The 18,440-nt window shown below is 56.7% G+C and overlaps 1 protein-coding gene across 1 annotated transcript; it reads right to left on the bottom strand.

Moving 5' to 3' along the window:
• Positions 1–5,156: 5,156 nt before the first annotated feature.
• STC2 (stanniocalcin 2) lies at positions 5,157–17,156 on the bottom strand. Its single transcript, XM_037127927.2, has 4 exons — positions 15,871–17,156; positions 13,688–13,830; positions 11,030–11,241; positions 5,157–6,289 (listed from the first exon to the last, which is right to left on the bottom strand). The coding sequence occupies exons 1-4, from the start codon at positions 16,022–16,024 to the stop codon at positions 5,887–5,889; spliced, it is 912 nt and encodes a 303-aa protein (XP_036983822.2). The 5' UTR covers positions 16,025–17,156; the 3' UTR covers positions 5,157–5,886.
• Positions 17,157–18,440: the final 1,284 nt, after the last annotated feature.

Genomic DNA, 18,440 nt, shown 5'->3' with positions numbered 1-18,440 from the left:
GAGAAAGAGAGGGAGAGAAACATCAATGTGTGGTTGCCTCTCACACGCCCCCTACTGGGGACCTGGCCTGAAACCCAGGTATGTACCCTGATTGGGAATCAAACCAGCGACCCTTTGTTTCATAGGCCAGTGCTCAATCCACTGAACCATGCCAGGCAGGGATGATTTAAAAATTTGTACTTTTTAAAACAAATTTGATTGATTGATTTTAGAGAGAGGGGAAGGGAGGGAGAGAGGGAAAGAAATATTGATGTGAGAGAGAAACAATGATCGGTTGCCTCCGAATGCCCCAACTGGGACCAGTCCCACTACCCAGGCGTGTGTCCTGGCAGGGAATCGCACCTGCGACCTTTTGGTTTATGAGGCTGACACTCAACCAACTGAGCCACACTGGTCAGGGCAGAGAATTTGTACCTGTTAGACAAGAGGTTTCATTCATTCATTCACTCACTCATTCATTCACACTGTGCAATGGTGGGTCCGTTGGGGAGATAGGAAACTGTGTGTGAAAGTGCCCTGGTTTTGCCCTCATGGTGTTCAGATCCTGGGGTTGTTACAGCATCAGGAATGAAGTCAAAACCCTAGTTTAGATGAGGGGTGTGCTATAAAATCCTCTGCCCTCTCTTGGGGAAGTCACTCCCCTGCCGTTGAAGGTGAAGACCAGAGGGTCCTGCTGTGAGAAGCCTTGGGGGATGAGGGGCCAGGCGGGGAGACAGAGAGAGAGGCTGGGGGAACTGAGGCACCAACCTGCAGGGGACCCCCCCGCCCCAGTTACCCACGTGAAGAGGAGGCAGACCAACCTCCCAGCTGAGCTTTTCCTAATTTCTAACTCACAATATGGTGGGCAAAATAAAATGGTCGCTTCAATCTACTAAGTTTTGGGGGCGGTTTGTTAACATAGTGACAAACACCCAGACGGAATGCTAAGGCCTGGCCCTTCTTCCTGTAGGAAGCTCGCTGAGGGGCCCTCGGGCCTTTGCTGAGCGTTGTTCAGGGAAGGTGGGCCGGCAGCCAGGCCCCATCCTTGCTTGCTGGGGTGTTTGAGAGCCACGAAATACCCTGCAACGTGGGGAATGGGAAATGGAACCAGCCGATTCTCCCCTGGCCCCTGTGGGTGGCTGCCCTGCCTCCCAGTTCTGGGGGCGGTGCGCCTTCCTATCTCTCGTGTTTTCTCAGGCCCAGGTGGCCCTGCAGTTTAATGGTGGTGAGGTGGGCGCACACCCCCAGGTGCCATGAAGCTGGGGTTCTGTGGGTAGGCAGGGTTCCTCCTGGTGGGGCCTGTTTCCTGCCTGAGTTTATGCTGGGTTTGTGGCTCCCCGCCCTTTCTGTTTAGAGAGTGACTTTTCTGTGTGTGCTATCTCTGGGGGAGTGGACAACAACTGGCCGGCTCCTGCAAGCAGCAGCCATGATGGCCTCCCAAGGCTTCCATTGCTTCTCCTCCACCCACAAAAAATAATTCCATGTGAAACCTGTTCTCTGGCCAAAGCTTGTCCTGCCCACCACCCCCCAACGCCCCCGCTGCTAAGCAGGGAGCTTTCTTCTTTGTTGATTTTAGAACAAATTCAGATTGCTGTCTCCAGATTTTGGGGCGTGCAGGCCCAGCTTCCTTTGGAAGCTTTGCTTGGATCCCAGTGTATTTGGAATCTTCTGTGCTCTTCCTCCCACCGTCCATTCATTCCCCGGAGGATGGACTGGGGCCACACCTGGGGTGAGAGATGCTGAGTAGGATGGGGTGGAGTCAGCCCTGCGGTGGGTGGGCGTGCCACCCCCAGAACTTGCTAGCCTCGCAACCCTTCCTAGGCATATTACAATGCCTTTGATTCTGTTTCTTTACGCATTGAACGGCTCTCAGAAATAACGTCTACAAAGCACCAGGCAGCACATGAGGCACATAATGGATCCAGAAGAAATGGCAACTATCACAGTGAGGATGATGATGGTGGTGATTCAGGCGAGCCTGGCTTCTGAGTCAGGGCTGGGGACAAGGTGGGCTTCCAGCAGAAAGTTCTGTCTGCATGGCCACAAGTTGAGCCACTCCCCAATTGCTTTCCTCGGGGACACAGAGAGCAGCCTTTGAAAATGACCCACATGCACGGAAGAGCGATGACATGCTGGGATTCGCTTGGTCTCCCTGAGCAGAACCAAAATTCAAGTCTGCAGAGAGGAAAGATGCGTATCAATTTTCCTTTCTGTTCTCAGGCAGAGAGAGCTCCTTGGAGGCCGGGCACCATAAATGTGAGAGCATCATTATTCTTTCCCGAATCCTTGGGTAAAATAGGAATAATGCTGATTGGTTTAGATGAACATCGAATCCAGTGAATTGAGGCCTGGAGGGAGGAAGCACGTGGGCATTGAATCGCCCATCTGGGCTTGAGGTCAGAACCCCGCTCTCTAGACACACGGTGTGGAACAAGTCACTTTCCCTTTCTGTGCCTCAGTTTTTCTCACCTGTATAATGGGATCATACCTGCTGCTTGAGGACATAGGATGAGGTAACATGTGTAAAATGCCTAGCAGAGAGTCGATGCGCCAGCCATGGTCTAAATGAAACAGGAAGAGGTGGGGAGGAGGTGGTGGACTTTCTGGCCTGCACCAGGCCACTGAGCTGTTGGGGGGAGTGGCCTCTGCGCAGACTCAGCCTGAAAAAACAGGCGGCTGGGCCCCAGAAGAGACTCACAGGGGAGGCCAGAGAGAGCTGCAGAGACCTACCGAATGGCCATGGGGCCGGCACCTTCAGGCCGGCTGCACGGAGTTCCGCCTCCTCTTGGTCTGGGTGACTCAGGCAGGGTTTTGGACAGAGTCCCTGTGACCGGAGGAGAAGCCCGGGGTGGTCTCTGTCACCGGGCTGTCCTCCCCGTGAACTGAACATTCAGCATTTTAAAAGGGCCCCCAGCACCCACTGGCTTGCAGCCCCTCCCCTTTTGCCCTCTCAGATGATAACGCTGCTCAAGTGCAAGCCATGAACTTCAAAGCTTTATTTGTGCTTGGAGAAGAATAATGTCTCATGACAACGCACAGATCCCGCTGCCAGAATCCACAACGGACACAGGCGCAGTGAGTGCGTGAGCTCACACGGTGCCGGTTCGGTTCTTCCCTAGGAAGCGGGCCCTGCAAGCCTTGCTCGCCCAAGCTGTGCTGGCAAAGCCCTTCCCTTGGTCGGGGTTTGAGTTTCTCTGTGTGTGTGTGTGCGCGCACATGCATCAAAGCAGGACTACTGCTCTGGGCTGGCATGGGCTCTGCAGTTAGTTAAGGGTGTCCATCTGCCTGTCCGGCCCGGTTCGGTCCTCTCGTTTCAGGAGAACAGGGCTATTTATTGACACAAAGGGGAGGTGTTAGATCATCTTGTTAAGATGCAAAGCTCAAAATAAACAGGAGATCTTTGCTTGGAAATCCACACCCTTCCTCAAAGGAAGACCCACGAGTAAATTTGGACGAAGGACGAGGCCCAAGCGTAGGCTCTGGTTTTCATGACGGCTTTGCCGACGTTTCAGGCCGCACCACTGTCTGTCCGCCGACGCGTACAGGAATCCGGACTTTCCTCCATTTTGAGCAAAAGAGCCTTAGCAATAAATACTATTGTTGTCAGCCTTAAAACATCAGGAACCAGAACGAAATGCTAGCTACCTGATCTTGGGGAAGAAACAGACCCGTGGCATGAAAAACAGACGAGAGACCGTGGAAGGGGTTCAGAGGAACACAGTGAGCAATTTTATGCCTTGGAGGGAAGATAATAAGTTGAAGCGACACATGAGACATTGAACATGGAGGGAGATTCGAAAGCGATGCCTCCCCCATGTCCAGCCCAGCAGCCGGCGAACACAGGAACAGCTGACCCAGCAACTTGGGGGAATGTGACTGCTTCAGCTCTTGAGTGACGTCAGGAGGACAGTCAGCGTGCTGCAGTGGCCTGTGGCAGGAGATGGCCACAGTTTATGCTCCGTTCCCAGGGCAGAGCCTGACACACCGGTCCTCCCCGAGCCCCGAGGGCAGGGCCAGATTAAGTGCACCATCTCCTCCGCTTGCTGCAGCTCTAGCTCTCTCTAGGTGCTTCTCCAGCAGTTGGTCCCCCTCCCCCTAACACCCAACAGGGGCTGTGAAAGATCGGCAGCAGGGACCAGCGTCCAGAAATCCTTAGCTGTGTTTTGGCTAAGGACCTCCCCTGCAACAAGTCACTTCAGCAGAGATAAATTTAGCTTCCTTATCTCTGGCTTCAGGTCGCTTTCAGGGTGAGCTATGAGCTGATATAAACAGAGGATACATATATTTTCATCCGCTCCGTAGAACTGGGGTCAGCCATCTCAGGCACAAGAGCCAAATGCAGTCAGGCGCCTGTCAAATAAAATCGTACTGGCGTGGAGCCCAGCTTGTGATGTCTCGTCTGTGTGTGTCTGCTTTTGGGACACAGTGGCAGAGTGGAGTAGTTGTGACAGAAACCGTCTGACCCACCAAACTGAAAACAGTGTATTCACTCTCCAGGTCTTTACAAAAACCTTGCTGACCCCGTTCTAGAAGGACCTGGCTCAGAACCCTTGTCCCCCACCTGCCATCCTGGGTTCCCATGTGAGTACTGGCTGCAAAGGGTAACTTTTAATCTGAGACCTGTTGGGAGAGGAAAGAAAAGGCCTCTGCCTGCAGCTTTGTCAGTAACCCCCAGAACTCCTCCTCGGACACGTTCTGCCATGATCTACTACTTCCTGGTGTTTTCGGTTCTGTCTCTTCTCCCCGCCTTGCGTCTGCTCTGACTCCTTTCCTCGTTGCTGAATCGCCCATGCAGTGTGAAAGGGTGGCGGCATCCCCCAATGGGAATTACCGAGTGGCCTTGCCTCTCTGTCCCCTGGTCTGCCCTCCAGCAGTGTGCCCCTTCCCGCCCCCCCAGGAATCCAGGCTGCAGGGCCTCATCAGTGGGGTTGAGGTGGCGTGATGTGACTCGGAGGGGCCTGTCTGATGTTCTCGTGTGTGCCTGACCCTGGCTGGGGTGGGGTTCACCTGAATCGGCTACAGCCCCGCCAGACAGTCACAGGTACAGCGACCCTGCTATAGAATTCCTTTTAAAAGAGCACTACACACACACACACACACAAAATCAGCCCCCAAAGATGGGCAGGGTTTTTTTGTTTTTTGTTTGTTTTTCCTTCGAGCTGGTTTTAATGACCCAGTTGCTTTGTTTGAAAGCCATTTATTTAGATGACAGATATGTAGGTGTGACTGGATAAATAAAAAAGTGAAATCAAGACTTGAAGCAGTGGTTAAAATACAAACACACAGGGCCACCCCCTCAGAGTGCCCCAGACAGGAGAATGGCTCAGAAGTTACACTTAGAACCCTCGCCCTCTCCCTGCTCCCCCACCCCACCCTAAGAAGCTCCAAACCTCCAGGTCCCATGCAAGAAAGTGAATTTCCATTTGGCACCAAGCACCCACATTTCTTCCCTTTTCTTCCTTCTCAGTGAGATTTTCATGTCTATTCCTGCACCGGAACCGCCGCCCTCCACCCAAACAGCACCAGATGGGTGCAGCACCAAGTGCACGGTCCAGCCCGGTGGGCCTGCAGCCCCCTCCCCAGCCCACCAACCCCACCCAGCAGAGGAAACCGCAGGCCACGCCCAGTGGCTCCACGGATGGAAAGAAGACAAAGCTACAGGGAATGCCCGTGGCGTGTTCACGGGAGGCGTAAGCGTGAACCCCATAGGGCCCAGCCAAGACCTCACCGCCGCCTGGGGAGTCTCCTCCTCACCCGTTCATTCCCCTAAAATACACCATTATCCAGTTCACAATCCCCACCAAATGCTGCATGTGATATCCCCCCTCTTTAATGGCAAATGTCTTGGAATGTCCGTAGAGAAGAAAATGTACGGTGTGGAGGAAGGGTTCCCGGCCGGCCTCGGTTTCACCTACGGATGTCGGAATACTCGGAGGGCTCCTCCTCCCACTCGCTGCTGCCGGAAGTTCCCTGGGCCCCGCGGTCAGCTGCTCGGCCACGCGCATGGGTGTTCTGCGCGTTCTTGCTGCCTCGCTCGCCCCTGGCACCACGGCTGCTCTCCCTGCTGCTGGGCTCCGAGAGGTGGTGCCCGGCATCCCGGTGGTGGGCCCTGGAGGGCTTGGCTCTCTCTGCCTGCGGCTGGCGCTCGGGAGGGGGCGTGGGTGGCCTCTGGACGGCGGAGGTGCAGAAGCTCAGGATGGAGCAGAGGCTGCCCCAGTTCTGCTCGCACTGAGCCTGCACGCTGTGGGTGATGGCCTCCTTCACCTCCTCCCCACAGGTCAGCAGCTGTTTCACCAGGTCCACGTAGGGTCTAGAGATGGAAAGCAAAGGGACGGAGAATGGCACCCGTCATGCCTGGCCTCAAAGGGCTGTGACCGTGGCAGAGAAGAGGGAGGTGGTAAACCCAGGGCTCAGCTGGGCTTTGGTATGGTGGGGCAGCTTTCTGGAATTACCTGGAGCCTTTACCCATAGCCTACGCACTACTGGGCACCCATTATGTGCCGGGCCACAGGCCAGGCATTGGAGAGCGTTAGGGCCTCGGGGCGGAGCCCACCACAAGGAAAAGGGCCGGCAACAATTCACAGGTGGCTACGATGGACGAAGAGCCCCTGGGGAAGGTGGGTGGACCATGCCAACCGGGCAGTGGTGCAAATGATGACAAGCAGGCCAGAGAGCCCGGGGCACATTTTGGGGCGGGCTGGGTAGGAGGATGTCAGTGGGTATGGGGATGGGTCTTGGGGACCAGAGGAGTGATAATTAGGTGAGGGGCAAAGGGCCTTAAATACAGAACCAAGGAGTCTTTTTGGTACAAATGGGAGGAGCCCTTGCAGGTTCAGGACTTGGGGAGCCCTAGATTGTCCCCTCACATGTGACATCAGCAGGGCCAGCTGTCTGGCTGGGTCACTCTTCCAGGTAAGCCAGGCTCCTCAGGAACCATTTTCCCTGTGTCCGTCTTGGCTCCTGGTTTAGGCTCGTGACCAAGAAGTGGCCGGGGGCGGGGTGCGGGGAGACTGCCTCCCTGGATATCACCTCCCGTGGAGCACTCCTCAGGGTCAGTAGTAGGGGCAGAGGGGCAGAGCTGGCTGGCTCAGCATCTTCCCATGGGGGCCTCCCCAGAACTGGAGGTGAGGGCTGGATGCGAGGGGCTGGTGTGTTTGGAATGAAAACCAGCTGTCTCCTAAATAAATACGCTCTGTTCTGAGGGGACAGCCAGTAGCTCAGGCCATTCCAGCGGCCGTGGGTCTTTCGGGAAAGTGCAGGAAGGATGACCGCATGAGGCCAACCTTCTTCCTGGGGTCGGGAGCTGAGTGGCAAGGTGGCAATGGTGTGCTTGCTTTTTATATTTATGGGCCCAGCTGGGAAGAGGTGTCCCCAGCAGGAGGTGGCTGTCATGGCCCATAAGTCACCCTTACGCCTCACTGACCCCAAGGTGTGTGGAAGATTTCCTGCGGCTCACCATCCCTCTGAAGCAGGCCCTGGCTAGGGAGGTTCCCGGGTCTCTCTGACCACGAGCATCTCGGCTGTCAGCTCGGGCAGCAGAATCACTCTAGGCCCTGAGATCACTCACAGGGACCAGGACTGTTTTCCCCCGTGAGCCCGGAGCACCTGGGCAGCTCGTCATGTATGGCCGTCTTCCTCTTTCCTTTGCCAGGCGGCAGTGTTGCTAGGGAGGGAGGCAGATTGTGCTAAGACCTGGGAAGCCGTTCACTGCCATTTTTAGGAGTTAGTTCTTCGGTTGTCATTGAGCGAACTGTCCTTGTTTCACAGAGGCAAAGATGGACTCAAGGTGGAGAGAAAGTGCCTTTTGGAAGCTTCTGGGCCTGGTGGGCCTCGGGGTGGGAGTGGCGGGGGGGCTGTTCTGGCTGATGGATCAGGCTGCCTTTTAAGGCCTCCTGGACACCTGCAGAGTCACAGTTGCGCACCACTGATGCGCAGGGAGCCTGACCTCTCTCAGGCAGGCCCCGAACAGGGACAAGGGGACAAGGACAGCGCTGACACTCGTCTTCTTGGGCTGGGAGAAGAGGGCACGGGGCAACCCAGGTCACTTCACGCTAGTGTCCTTCCTTCCTACTGACTCAGGGATTTCAAGTTCACTGAATGCATATCAGCTTTGGGAGCACCTGACTGTCCCCTGCACGGTTCTGGGGCTCCATGAGCCCATTGCAGGGGCTGAGAATCTGCCTGTCTTTTGGGGACACTAAACCAACGCTCCTCTTCAAGTTTCTTTCCCAGAGTAAGGGGAGGGATCTCAGGAATGAGGCGATGCCTCCTGCCTCCTTTGCCCAGCCGGTCAGCCCGCCGATGGCTCTCAGCACCCAAGGTGGGCCTGAGATCGCTGAGCTGGCCCGTGTGCTCCTTGGCCCCTGGCGCCCTGAGCTGTATAAGGGTTGTGTTCCTCCACGCTGAGCTCCGAGCTGGCATAGCACCTCCTCAGGCTAAAGCCCAGCCCGTGTGACAAAGCCCAGCTCTCTCAACTGGGTGTCAGCAAGGTAAAAGGATTTTAAGAAGAAAGTGCTTGGAGCCGGCCAGCACCCAGTGACAGGGTGTGCGGTGGCCAAGGCGGTCGATATGGAGACAGTGGGGCGGGAAGGGGTGAGGGGACCACTTGAACCGAAAGTGACAGTGTTTGGGGTGGACGTGGGTGGAGTTGAGGAGCGGGGGTGATGTGGTTGTGGGGGTGACTCTGATTTCTTCTTCTCTAAAGAGAAAATCAAATTCAGTTCTCATTTGCCTTGTCTGGGACCAAGGCCACACATCCGGAAATGGTCTTCTTGATTTGGGGGACCAATGAGATCCTCTGTGCCAAATCAATTTTCAACTAAAAAAACCAAGAAACTCATTCAAGTCAATGCACTGCATAGCCGTGGCTTCAGACGGGGCAGCAGTGGGGTCCGAGGGGGCTGGAGTTGGGTGGGACCCGCCGCCTTGGAGATGCTGCCTTCGCAGGGGGCAGGAGGGTTCAGGGCAGTGAGTCTTCTTAAAAGAGGCCTAGGCTTCCTTCTGGGGCAGGCCACCGGCATTTGCAGAGCGGGCTGGGTGGGGGACTAGGTGTTCGTTCTAAATGAGGCAAGGAGCCTTGGAAGTTAAGGGTCCCAGGGCCCCACGGGCCATGTCTCCGTGGAAGGGACGCAGAAAGCCACAGTGCTTTGCTGCTTCTTAAACGGAGGGATGGGGGCGGACTTTAAAACCTGCTGTTTTCTGAAAGAAGCGTTTCTCCCAAAAGACAGTCTTCTTGGCTCCAGGAACATATTGAGAACTTATAAACTAGGTCCCCATCATCCAATCTTGAGGCCAACATGCCATCTCTAATGGGACGTGGGTGTCGGACAAGTGACCTTCATGAGCTTCTTTATGGCTATGCGGGTGGTTTGTGTCTTCCAGGGCCACCTCAAAGGGCCTTTCCCAGCATTCTCCTCGTGCAAAGGGAACCCCCCCAGGCCACAGGTGGGGACCAGGGAGCCTTTTGCAGGTCTAGTGGCGGGGGGAGCAGGCCACAGCAAGGAGGTTTGGGGTCTGTTCCTGACAGCTGGCTTCAGGCACGTACCTCACCTATTCCCAGGTTGGAAAGTGGGAATCAGATCTCAGAGGGAAGTTTTTAAACTCGGCTTCACTTCCCTCCTCTGCTCAGTGCGGGATAGTCATCTCCATCTTGTGGCGTTGGTGGGAAAGAAAATTGGGGGAAATCCAGGGAAATTCCCTGGCTCAGGGCCTGGCCCACTCAAAAAATGCTTTTAGATCATTAGAGTTGTTATTGCTGATGCTGTTGCTGTTTTGTTTCTTTATAGGTATTTGGAAGAATAAAATATATTTTATCAAGCCTTAGTGTGACTCAGAGAGAAGGCCCGCCTGTGGAGACTCATGGTGAGTCTTCTAATTCCAGCACTCGCCGGGGCACAGCAAGATACCTAGATCCTCACGGCCAAGTGGAAAGTGACAGCAGGTGGCTGTCCCCCACGCTCTAAGTGCGTAGGAGGGTGGGAAGCATCCCACTGAGTGAAGGTAGCTGGGGGGAGACAGGCTCGAAGGAGCAAGAGCTCACAATCGTGTGCTGATTTGGCCCAGTTAGTCACCGTGCAAAGGGGAACAGTGCCATCAAGCTGACAGTCACTTGGCCTGGGCTGCTCAGCTAGGAGCCTGCTTCTGTCCTCATTCTCTGAAGAAGGAGCCATCGTGCCCCTCAGGGACTATCGATAGTGCTTCGTGTTAGGCACAGAGGTGCCCCCAAGGCCTGACCATTCTGCAGGATTCAGGATGCGCTCGATCGCGTGCTTTTTAAGGAGTGAGGCATCCTGGGCTTATTACTGAATTGCACGTCTTCAAGCAATCAGTTCACATTTCCTGGCTTTGGCCTAAATGGGGGGCGGGTTGATTAGAGTTTTGGACATTTGTTTTGCGTTTTCTCTGGGAGACTATTCATGGGCTAGAAAAGGTGAGTCGGACTTGCTAAGGGCAAAGAGAGCTCATGGAGGCAGGAGACAAAGGAGCTGCTGTCCTGGGTGTTTAGCCTTGAAGAGTGTAGGTTCTGGAGCCGAACTGCCTGACGCGGGGCCTAGCTTTGCCTCCCACTGTCTGGGACCTGGACTCAGTGAATCTCAGTTTTCTCATCTGAAAATGGAGATGAGAAATGGGGCTGGCACAGGGCCAGTGTGAGGGTCACGTGGGAAATTCAGAGCAGGCCCTCAGCCCTGCGCCTGGTACCCAGTAAATACTGGACAGATGTTGTAGGCTCTCGGTGGTCTGTCAGGGCCCCTTCAGAGCTATGGGGAATACTGAGAGAATGGCGAGGGTCTTGGCCAAGGGGAAGACGGAGGGCATTTCTGAATCCCACCCATTTCATGCTTAGTAAAAATGTTCCCTGTGTCTATTGCTTATGACTTTGAAACCGATGGTGGAAACTTCTTTCACTTTCTCTGAAGGTCAGCAGGAAAGGCGCTCCCAGGGGAGCTGGGGCAGATTTCAGACATCAAATGCAACCTCCCCCGTCCGTCTGACAGGAGAGCTCGCCCCCCCCCCCACAGGCCCCTGAACCCGAACCCCCGGAGACACTCACTCGTGCAGAAGCAGGTCTCTGAAGTGGATCATCTCGGCCATCACGCGTGTGTTGTCCCGGGCGGCGGAGCACAGGTCGTGTTTGAGGTAGCACTCCCGCTGCAGCTGGGACACCATGTCCCTGATGGCCGGGCACTTGCGGCTTATGCAGCCGAATCGGTGCCGCAGAGCGTGGGCCTTACACTTCAAGGTGTCTTTGATGAACGACTTGCCCTGTGGCCCGAGGACAGAGGCGGGAGAGGGGGCGGGAGAGACGAGGCCTCGTTACACGCTCAGCCTCACACGGGACCCTCTGGCCTCACACGGGAGCTTTCTGAGAGCTGAACCGAGAGGCCCCGCTGCTGACTGATGTCCTTGCAGGAGACACGTTGACGCTTCACCAGGAGGTGTGTCCAGAGTGGCACGACACCTCTGGCATTTGGCCGAGAGGATGCCACGCGGGGAGACGGATCTGCCTCCGGCCTCCCCGGCTGCTCTGCTGGCGTCCCTCAGGCTGGGGCTTTCCTGACTGCCTGTCCCCAAGACAGACAGACAGACAGACCAGGGTCGGCTGTTGGGTGGTAACTGTTCTGGAACACAAGGGGACTTTGGCCAGACATAAATTCAGAGCCCTTGTTGGTTCTCAGCAAGCCTCTTCCCCGAGTAGATGACGCCTGCTTCTCCAAGCCTCATGCTTCCCCTTTTCCTCTGAGCCCACGGGTACCGTCAGGAGGGGCTGCTAAGGGGGCCTGTCCTTCCTTCCGGCACCCCCACCCCACACTCGCGTCTCCCCCATCCTTTAGGGAGGAGCATTCTTTTCCTTTTCGAAAACCACTGGACTCCTTTAAACTGTTAGGATTACTGCCTTTAAAAGGCCCGCCTGGCACGCTGCCTGGAGGCATCTGGCCCGCCCGCCGGCCCCGCCCCTGCGCCCCGCCTCTGAGTGGCGCGGGCATCCAGGCATACATCTGGCCCACACTCCTCTTTCCTGGCAACCCCTTTAGATTGTTCTTATCCTAGAAAGGAGACAGCTTTTGGGGGTGTGGAGGCGAGCCGGGCCGTTAGCTCCCCGACCAGCCTTGGGGACAGAGAGGTATTGTGGGAGACCCAGCGGGGATGCTGAGCCCCCATGACTATGGACACGAGCTGGGCGGGAGGGGTCACTCCGGTGTTCAGACAGGCCCAGAAGGAATGAAGTTGGGAAAGTGAAGGGGTGTGGGTCGGGGGTGGGAAGCCAGCCAGCACGTTTATTTCGGTTCTTTCCTTGAGAAGCAATCGAAATGTCCAGAAACGGTGTCTGCTCAGCAAAAACCACCTCCGTCCAGCCCCCTCCTCGGCTGTGCACTGGGAGCCAAATGGGACGGAAGGCAGGGCGTGCCGGTTTGGGGAGCAGCTATGCACTGAGCAGTGACTTGTCAGGGACGTTTCTGACTTGGGAACACACTCCTCTTGGTGGAGAATAAGAGGGAAGATGAACTTATGTGAGGACTGTGGCAATCTGCCCTTGTCCCCACCTCCTGTGGGGTCGCCCTGAAACACGTGTCTTTCCCACGAATTTCCTATGACGCTTCCTAATTCCAATTTACCCAGAAGGGAAGCTTTGTTCGCTTTATTGGGGGGCCTCGAGGAGTTCAAACATGCGACCTCTTTCCTTTGCTGGTTTGTCTCCCCTCCTGCCACCCCACGCCCTCTGTAGGGTGGGCCGCCGGCCCCGCTGCACCCCTCCCAGTTCCCAGGGCTTTGTCAGTCCCTCCACAGCAGGTCAGGAGATGGTGGCCGGGGACCTTCATAAATCACACCCACACCGCCGGCCTCATCCAAACGTTGTCATCGCTCTCCAGTGAGATGGGAGGGGGAGTTTATGGTGGAGACTAACGGGGCTTCACAGAGCCTAGCTGGGCGGGAGGGCATGTCAGTGAGCCCCCTGCCATCCGACATGTGGGTGGCCAGCGCTGCAGCTGGAAGCTTGCTGGTGGGGTTCTTTCCCCGCCCCGTGCCTGGGCTCTGCCCTCGGGCCCCGGGACAACCAGAGCGGGTCAGGCCCTGCCTCTATTTACTATACAGGGCAAAAGAAAAGTGCTGGTGAGCGGGACTCATTCACGGTTTTGACTGTGCAGGCTGGGAGAGAAGTCTGCTCTTCCAGGGGCTTCTGTTTATCCACGTTGCCTGCTCACACCCCCACCCCCGGAGAAGCTGAATGTCTCCCAACTTTGGGTCTCATTTTTCTTGCCTACGAGGGACACTAGTTTCTGGAACGTAGAACGAGAGTCGGCCCCTCCCCACTCAACCCCATGTTCCTGTGTGACGGGCCCTGCAGACCCAGCTCTGGGTGGCCAGACCCTGTGTGCTCCCTTACAAGTGTGTGTGGCGATCTCTGTCCTCGCAGCCTTGTGTCCTCAGATCGTTGTTCAGCTGGGTCTCCAGCCCACTCTGCCTGTGCGGACACAGCTGAAGAGTGGAGAAGGGTTTAGCCCACACGACAGACAGCTCTAGAGAGCGGAACTCCAGGGCTGTGGCGGGGGGACACTGGCTTCCTGCTCTATGCCTAGAACGTGTCTTGGAAGTGCTAAGGCACAGTTCAGAGATCAGCTAAGGAAATCCGTCAACAAGTCTTCCCAGCGAGCATTGCAACCATGTGATGCTAAGCCTAAACGTTCCTTGCGCTCTCTATGGGTTTTACCTGGGAGTCAAACTTTCCAGCGTTGTGCAGAAAAGTCATGCAGATCCCACGTAAGCCTCGAATCTCACAGGAGTTGTTCTCGAAACATTCGAACACGCCACACCCCACATCGCCGGCGCTGACCAGACAGTGCTGGATTTCCGCTAAAACGAGAATTACGTACAGATATGTACCACGTTCTCGGCCGTGCTGGGGAACGCAGAGGGGTTAGCTGAAATAAAGGTAATGACCCAAAGAAAATTTAAGGGGGGAAAAAAGTTAGAAGGACTATTTCAGGATCTAAAGCGCTGGGGAAAGAAAATGTCATCATTTAATCTACTTATGAAAAATAGCCGGATGTGTAAATACTTGTAAAAAAAATTAGCCAAACCCACATTACAAAAGTCAGAACCAGAAGTTAAGTCTGAGAACCTCGTTTTTCATCCTTCCCATCTTCTTAAAGTGTTTGTGGGAATTCTTAGCCTGAGAACAGAAGATAATTCAACTTTCTAAACCCAGACAAATATAAGATTTTAAATGATTAGCTTGTCCCTCCCTCCCGTAGGCCCTCAGTCAAATACCCTTCTCTGCGTGGAACTTGAAGCCCCTGCTCTGAAATCCCAGCCATTTCCTTCCTGGCCCCCCGAACAAGAGCGTCCAAAAAGCAGTTTCAATTCAGCCTTTTATGATTCAACACCTAAAAATCACAACAAAATTCCTATTAAGGCAGCGCCTCCAAACCGTCCTCCTTAGCAGTGCTAGGCTAGGGAAACTGGTTCCCCAGCAGGCTGGGAATCCAGGCAGATGGGCTCTAGCCCACGGAAAGCAACCTTCGTGGTCAGAGGCTCCTTTTAAATAAGAGACCCGGAGTGCGATGTCACTTAATCCCGTAGAACTCCTGAGACTGGGAGTTTGCTGCCCTCCTTTGCAGACTGTGGCCCTAATGCCTTGGTTGGAAAGGACCCACCGAGGGAGTTAACTGTGGCCCTGCCGTGTGCAAAGCCTCTCTTCCTTCCTCCCCCTACCCAGTCCCCTGACTTAAACCAACCCCAAAATTGCATCAGAAAAGTATATTTGGGAAGAAGGGCAGGCTAGGAGTAGATAATCCACATTCAACTCGAAGGTACCCAGGGACTGAAGGGTGTGTATTTGTTGAGGGTCGCCAACCACCGAGAATTGCGTTCAGTTCTCAGGGAAAGCTGGAGAGGGAGGAAGGGAGGGTGAGGACCCTTGAAGCAGTGGCTCGGACCAGGGCGAGGGCGCTGGCATAGGGAGGTGGAGGGGCTCTGGTGGGGTCCCACGTGTGGCCCCAGCGCGCTGGGCAGGAGCGTGCAGGGCCATGATTCAATCGCTGGGGGAGCCCCTCATGGGCGCTTGTGCATTTTTGCTCCTGCCGAGCGCAGGCTCCCTGCCACTGGGCTCTCAGGTCCCCTAAATGAAGGGGGAGCCACCTAGAGCCAAGGAGCTGTGAGCAGGTTTTCTTTCTCTCCCTGGAGCTGGGAAGAGGGCCAGCCCCGCGCCCTGCATGCCTGGCTCTGCTGAGCAGCTTCTGGTGAGCGAGAGCCGGTCGAGCAGTCGTGGTGCACAGTGGGGGCCCTGTCACCATTTCGTGGCTTGCTGACCTGCCCCAGAGCTGGGGGGGGGGGACTGTGGCAGCACCATCCCCTGTCCCAAAGCAAGTCCCGCCACTCCCCAGGGGGAAGTTCACCACGGGAGGTCATGTCTACAAAGTTCTTGGTTGTTGGGCATCTTTTGAGGAGGGGGAGAAGCGGTCCGGCTGGCTGGCCGGGTGGGAAGAGAAGTTCTCCCAGTGCAGGGTGCAGCCCAGCTCTGCAGCCCCTCCGTGTCTTTTGCGGGGTGGCCAGGATGGAGCAGGAAGCTTTACACTGGACGGGGGAGCCCGGGGTCCTCACTGACCCGTCCTCGCTAGGCGCTGCCTCATTTACCCTCGACCCTGGGGAGGACAGCAACAAGTCCTGCCCGAGGTATTTCATCACCCTGCCAGCACGTGCGGATTGCGGGAGCACCGATCCCCGCGCGGACCTCGCCCGGCCTCACGGTCTCCTTTGCGTGTCCCGCGCCACCTCGAGAGTTTGCACGGCCCTACCTGGGTGCCCAGTTTGAGCGAAGTGCCTAGGGAGCCCTGCGTGGGTGCCCGGTGTTGTCTCTCAGCAGCTCCCCGCCACGGGGGCGCACGAGCTTACCTGTGTTCTGCAGGGACAGACGGCCTTTCTGCTGGGGGGGGATCCTGTCTTGGGGACCCTCCGGCGGGTTGGTGGCGTCAGTCCCCCGCGCTGGGTCGAAGGTGGCCAACACCAAAGCCAGGGTCATGAACTGGCCCAGCCGCTCGGCACACATGGTTCTTGGTGTGAACCTCCTGCCGGGAGACCTGGAATCTTTGTGCTCCCCTCCCCCTCTTCCTCCCCCTTCGCTGCTTCCCCTCCTCCTCCCACCCTTCCTCCTTGCTCGCCTTCTCCCTCCTCCTCGCGGCCGCGGCTGGATAGAGGTTACCCAGCGCCCTCCCGTAGCTCTCCGGAGAGCATGTGACCAGGCTGTTAGCAGCACCGCGAGTGCCCGGTAGTGGCGGTGATGGTGCCTCAAATATCCCTGGAAGCTCTGGTGTCACTTGAATGAAGGAGTCGAGCAGGTGTTGTCCCGGTGGCTGGACCAATCGGAGACCCCGGCCCGTTTGACAACACGGCCAGGGGCGGGGCCTACGCCTAACTACTACGCTAGGAAGCGGGGCTCCGCTGGGAGCGCCCCACGAAGTTGCTGACCTGGCGGCCGCCGCCGGTGTGCGTGCGTGTGTGAGTGTGTGAGCGCGGCCAGAGGTGCGTGCGTGTGCGTGTGCGGGGGCTCCGGGTCAATGGCCGAACCGGTTTAAAACAAAAGCGAGTTGCCGCTCCGGGTGCAGCTAAAGAAAGGGGAGAGGGGAAGGTCTGCGCCAGGACTGCTTCCCCAGGTCCCCGGCTCACATCACACCCGCATCGGACCCGGGAAGTTTCCTCTTCCCACCGTTCGGAGCTCAGTGAGAGTCACACTCCGAGTCCGTGACAGATTGAAGGAGTTTCGTGGACACAGGGATGCTGAGGGCGAACTGAGCACACGTGGGCATCCCTAGCGTTGCGAGGCTTTGCGTTAAAGAAACCCTCAAACTATTTAAGAGCAGAAGCACTGGATATAGGACTTGGCCCGAGCAGCTGCCCCACCATCGTCAGCGCTTTCTTTTCGCTCCGCTGGAGTTGGTCGGGACACAGCTAGGGTGCCGGTTTCTCCCCCTCCCCCACCCAGACCGATGTCGGCCCGGCTGCACGGGTCCAGGCGACAGACTGGACTTGCATCATTTCCAGGCGGGTGGCAGGGAGGCCCAGGCAGCCCTGAGTCAGCCGCCACGGAGCATCGCTTGCCCACGAGGCCGGAGCTTGAAAGGCAACTTCACGCGTCTCTAAACACTTCCATTTTCCCTAAGCGCTTCTTCCCCGTCCCACTCCGGGTTCCCTTTACCCTCCAGTCGTCTGATGGAAATGGTTAACGTCCCCCCTCCCCCCGCAAAAAAAAAAACACAACCGAGGAAATTCACCCCATCTCTCCTCTCTTCTTGTTGGAGCTCCCTCTCCAAGCCTGCCCGGGGCGGGATGCCTCCCCCCTCCCCCGCGCCCTGCCTTCTCCACCAGCGCGCAGAAGCTGGGAGAAAGTTGGGCGCCGCTCAGAGCCGCTCTTCCCCCCGCTGTGTGTGTACGTGTGCACGCTCACGTCTCCCCGGCGCCCGGCGGGGGACGGGAACTGCTCCGCGCTCTGTCAGTCCGCTGGCACAGCTCTGGGGACTCACGGGGCTGGGGGAGGGCACTGTCTCCACCCTCCAGTACTGGAACAGGTGATCCGAGTACTCGCTCCCACTCACTACCCTGCCCAGCTCCCAGCCGTGGCCTCTGCGGTAATGCACCGGGGAGGTTTCATCGCCCGCCGCCTGTGGCCCCTGGGCCTGGGTCTCAGTTGGAGACACCCTGGGGGCCTTATAGGGGTCGCCATGTGACAAGGTTGGGGGAAGGGGCGCAGAGCTGCTTGGGCCAGGTCATCCTCTGGCTGCCTTTGGGCTTCCAGGAGAGCTTCCCTGCCGGGGTCCCGCTGTACTCAGGTGGGGGGCCGGGGGGGGGGGGATGCAGACCACGGCTGACCCGCGTATCCATCGGCCCTGAATTGGGAGGAAAAGAGGAGGGGGTGGGGAGGGCGCCTCCCGAGTAGGCTATCCCCTGGGTTGCGGCACCAGGAGCCGCTGTCTACCATCCCTACCCAACTTTCAGGGCCCCAATAAGTGGCCACTTTGAAGGTCTGAGTCTCCAGTGGTGGCAAGAAATGACCACTCATGCCCACGATACCAACAGCAATGACTTCATGCAGCCTCAGGTCTTTTGTGGAAGCAGGTGGGGTCCAAACGCATGAAAACAGGTGGCTCGCATTTCCCAGCCTGCCTTTGTTTGCAGAGTGCACTGGGCTTCCTTTACCCGTTCATGAAAACCCAAGTTCAGTAAATCCTTAGAAGACAAAACCTAACAAACAAACAGCAGTGTTCTGGCCTCACACCAGCCCCACGAGCCCCAGACTGGCTGGGGTAGGCTTTCTTGCTGAGGAGCCTGTTTCGTGGGTGAGAACATGAACAATGTTGGCATTAAAAACAGTGACAGGCCACCTGGTTCTTTGAGCAGCAGAGATAGGAGAGATCCAGCCTGAGCGAGCCAGGCCACCTTTCCTGTAGGTGGACACTTGGGTCTACTTA

This window comes from Artibeus jamaicensis, unplaced genomic scaffold (assembly GCF_021234435.1).
Source record: "Artibeus jamaicensis isolate MK-2021 breed Jamaican fruit bat unplaced genomic scaffold, CSHL_Jam_final scaffold_3151, whole genome shotgun sequence".
NCBI lineage: Eukaryota > Metazoa > Chordata > Mammalia > Chiroptera > Phyllostomidae > Artibeus > Artibeus jamaicensis.
The sequence above is the reverse complement of the archived record's forward strand: the minus strand, read 5'-3'. Positions and strand labels throughout refer to the sequence as shown.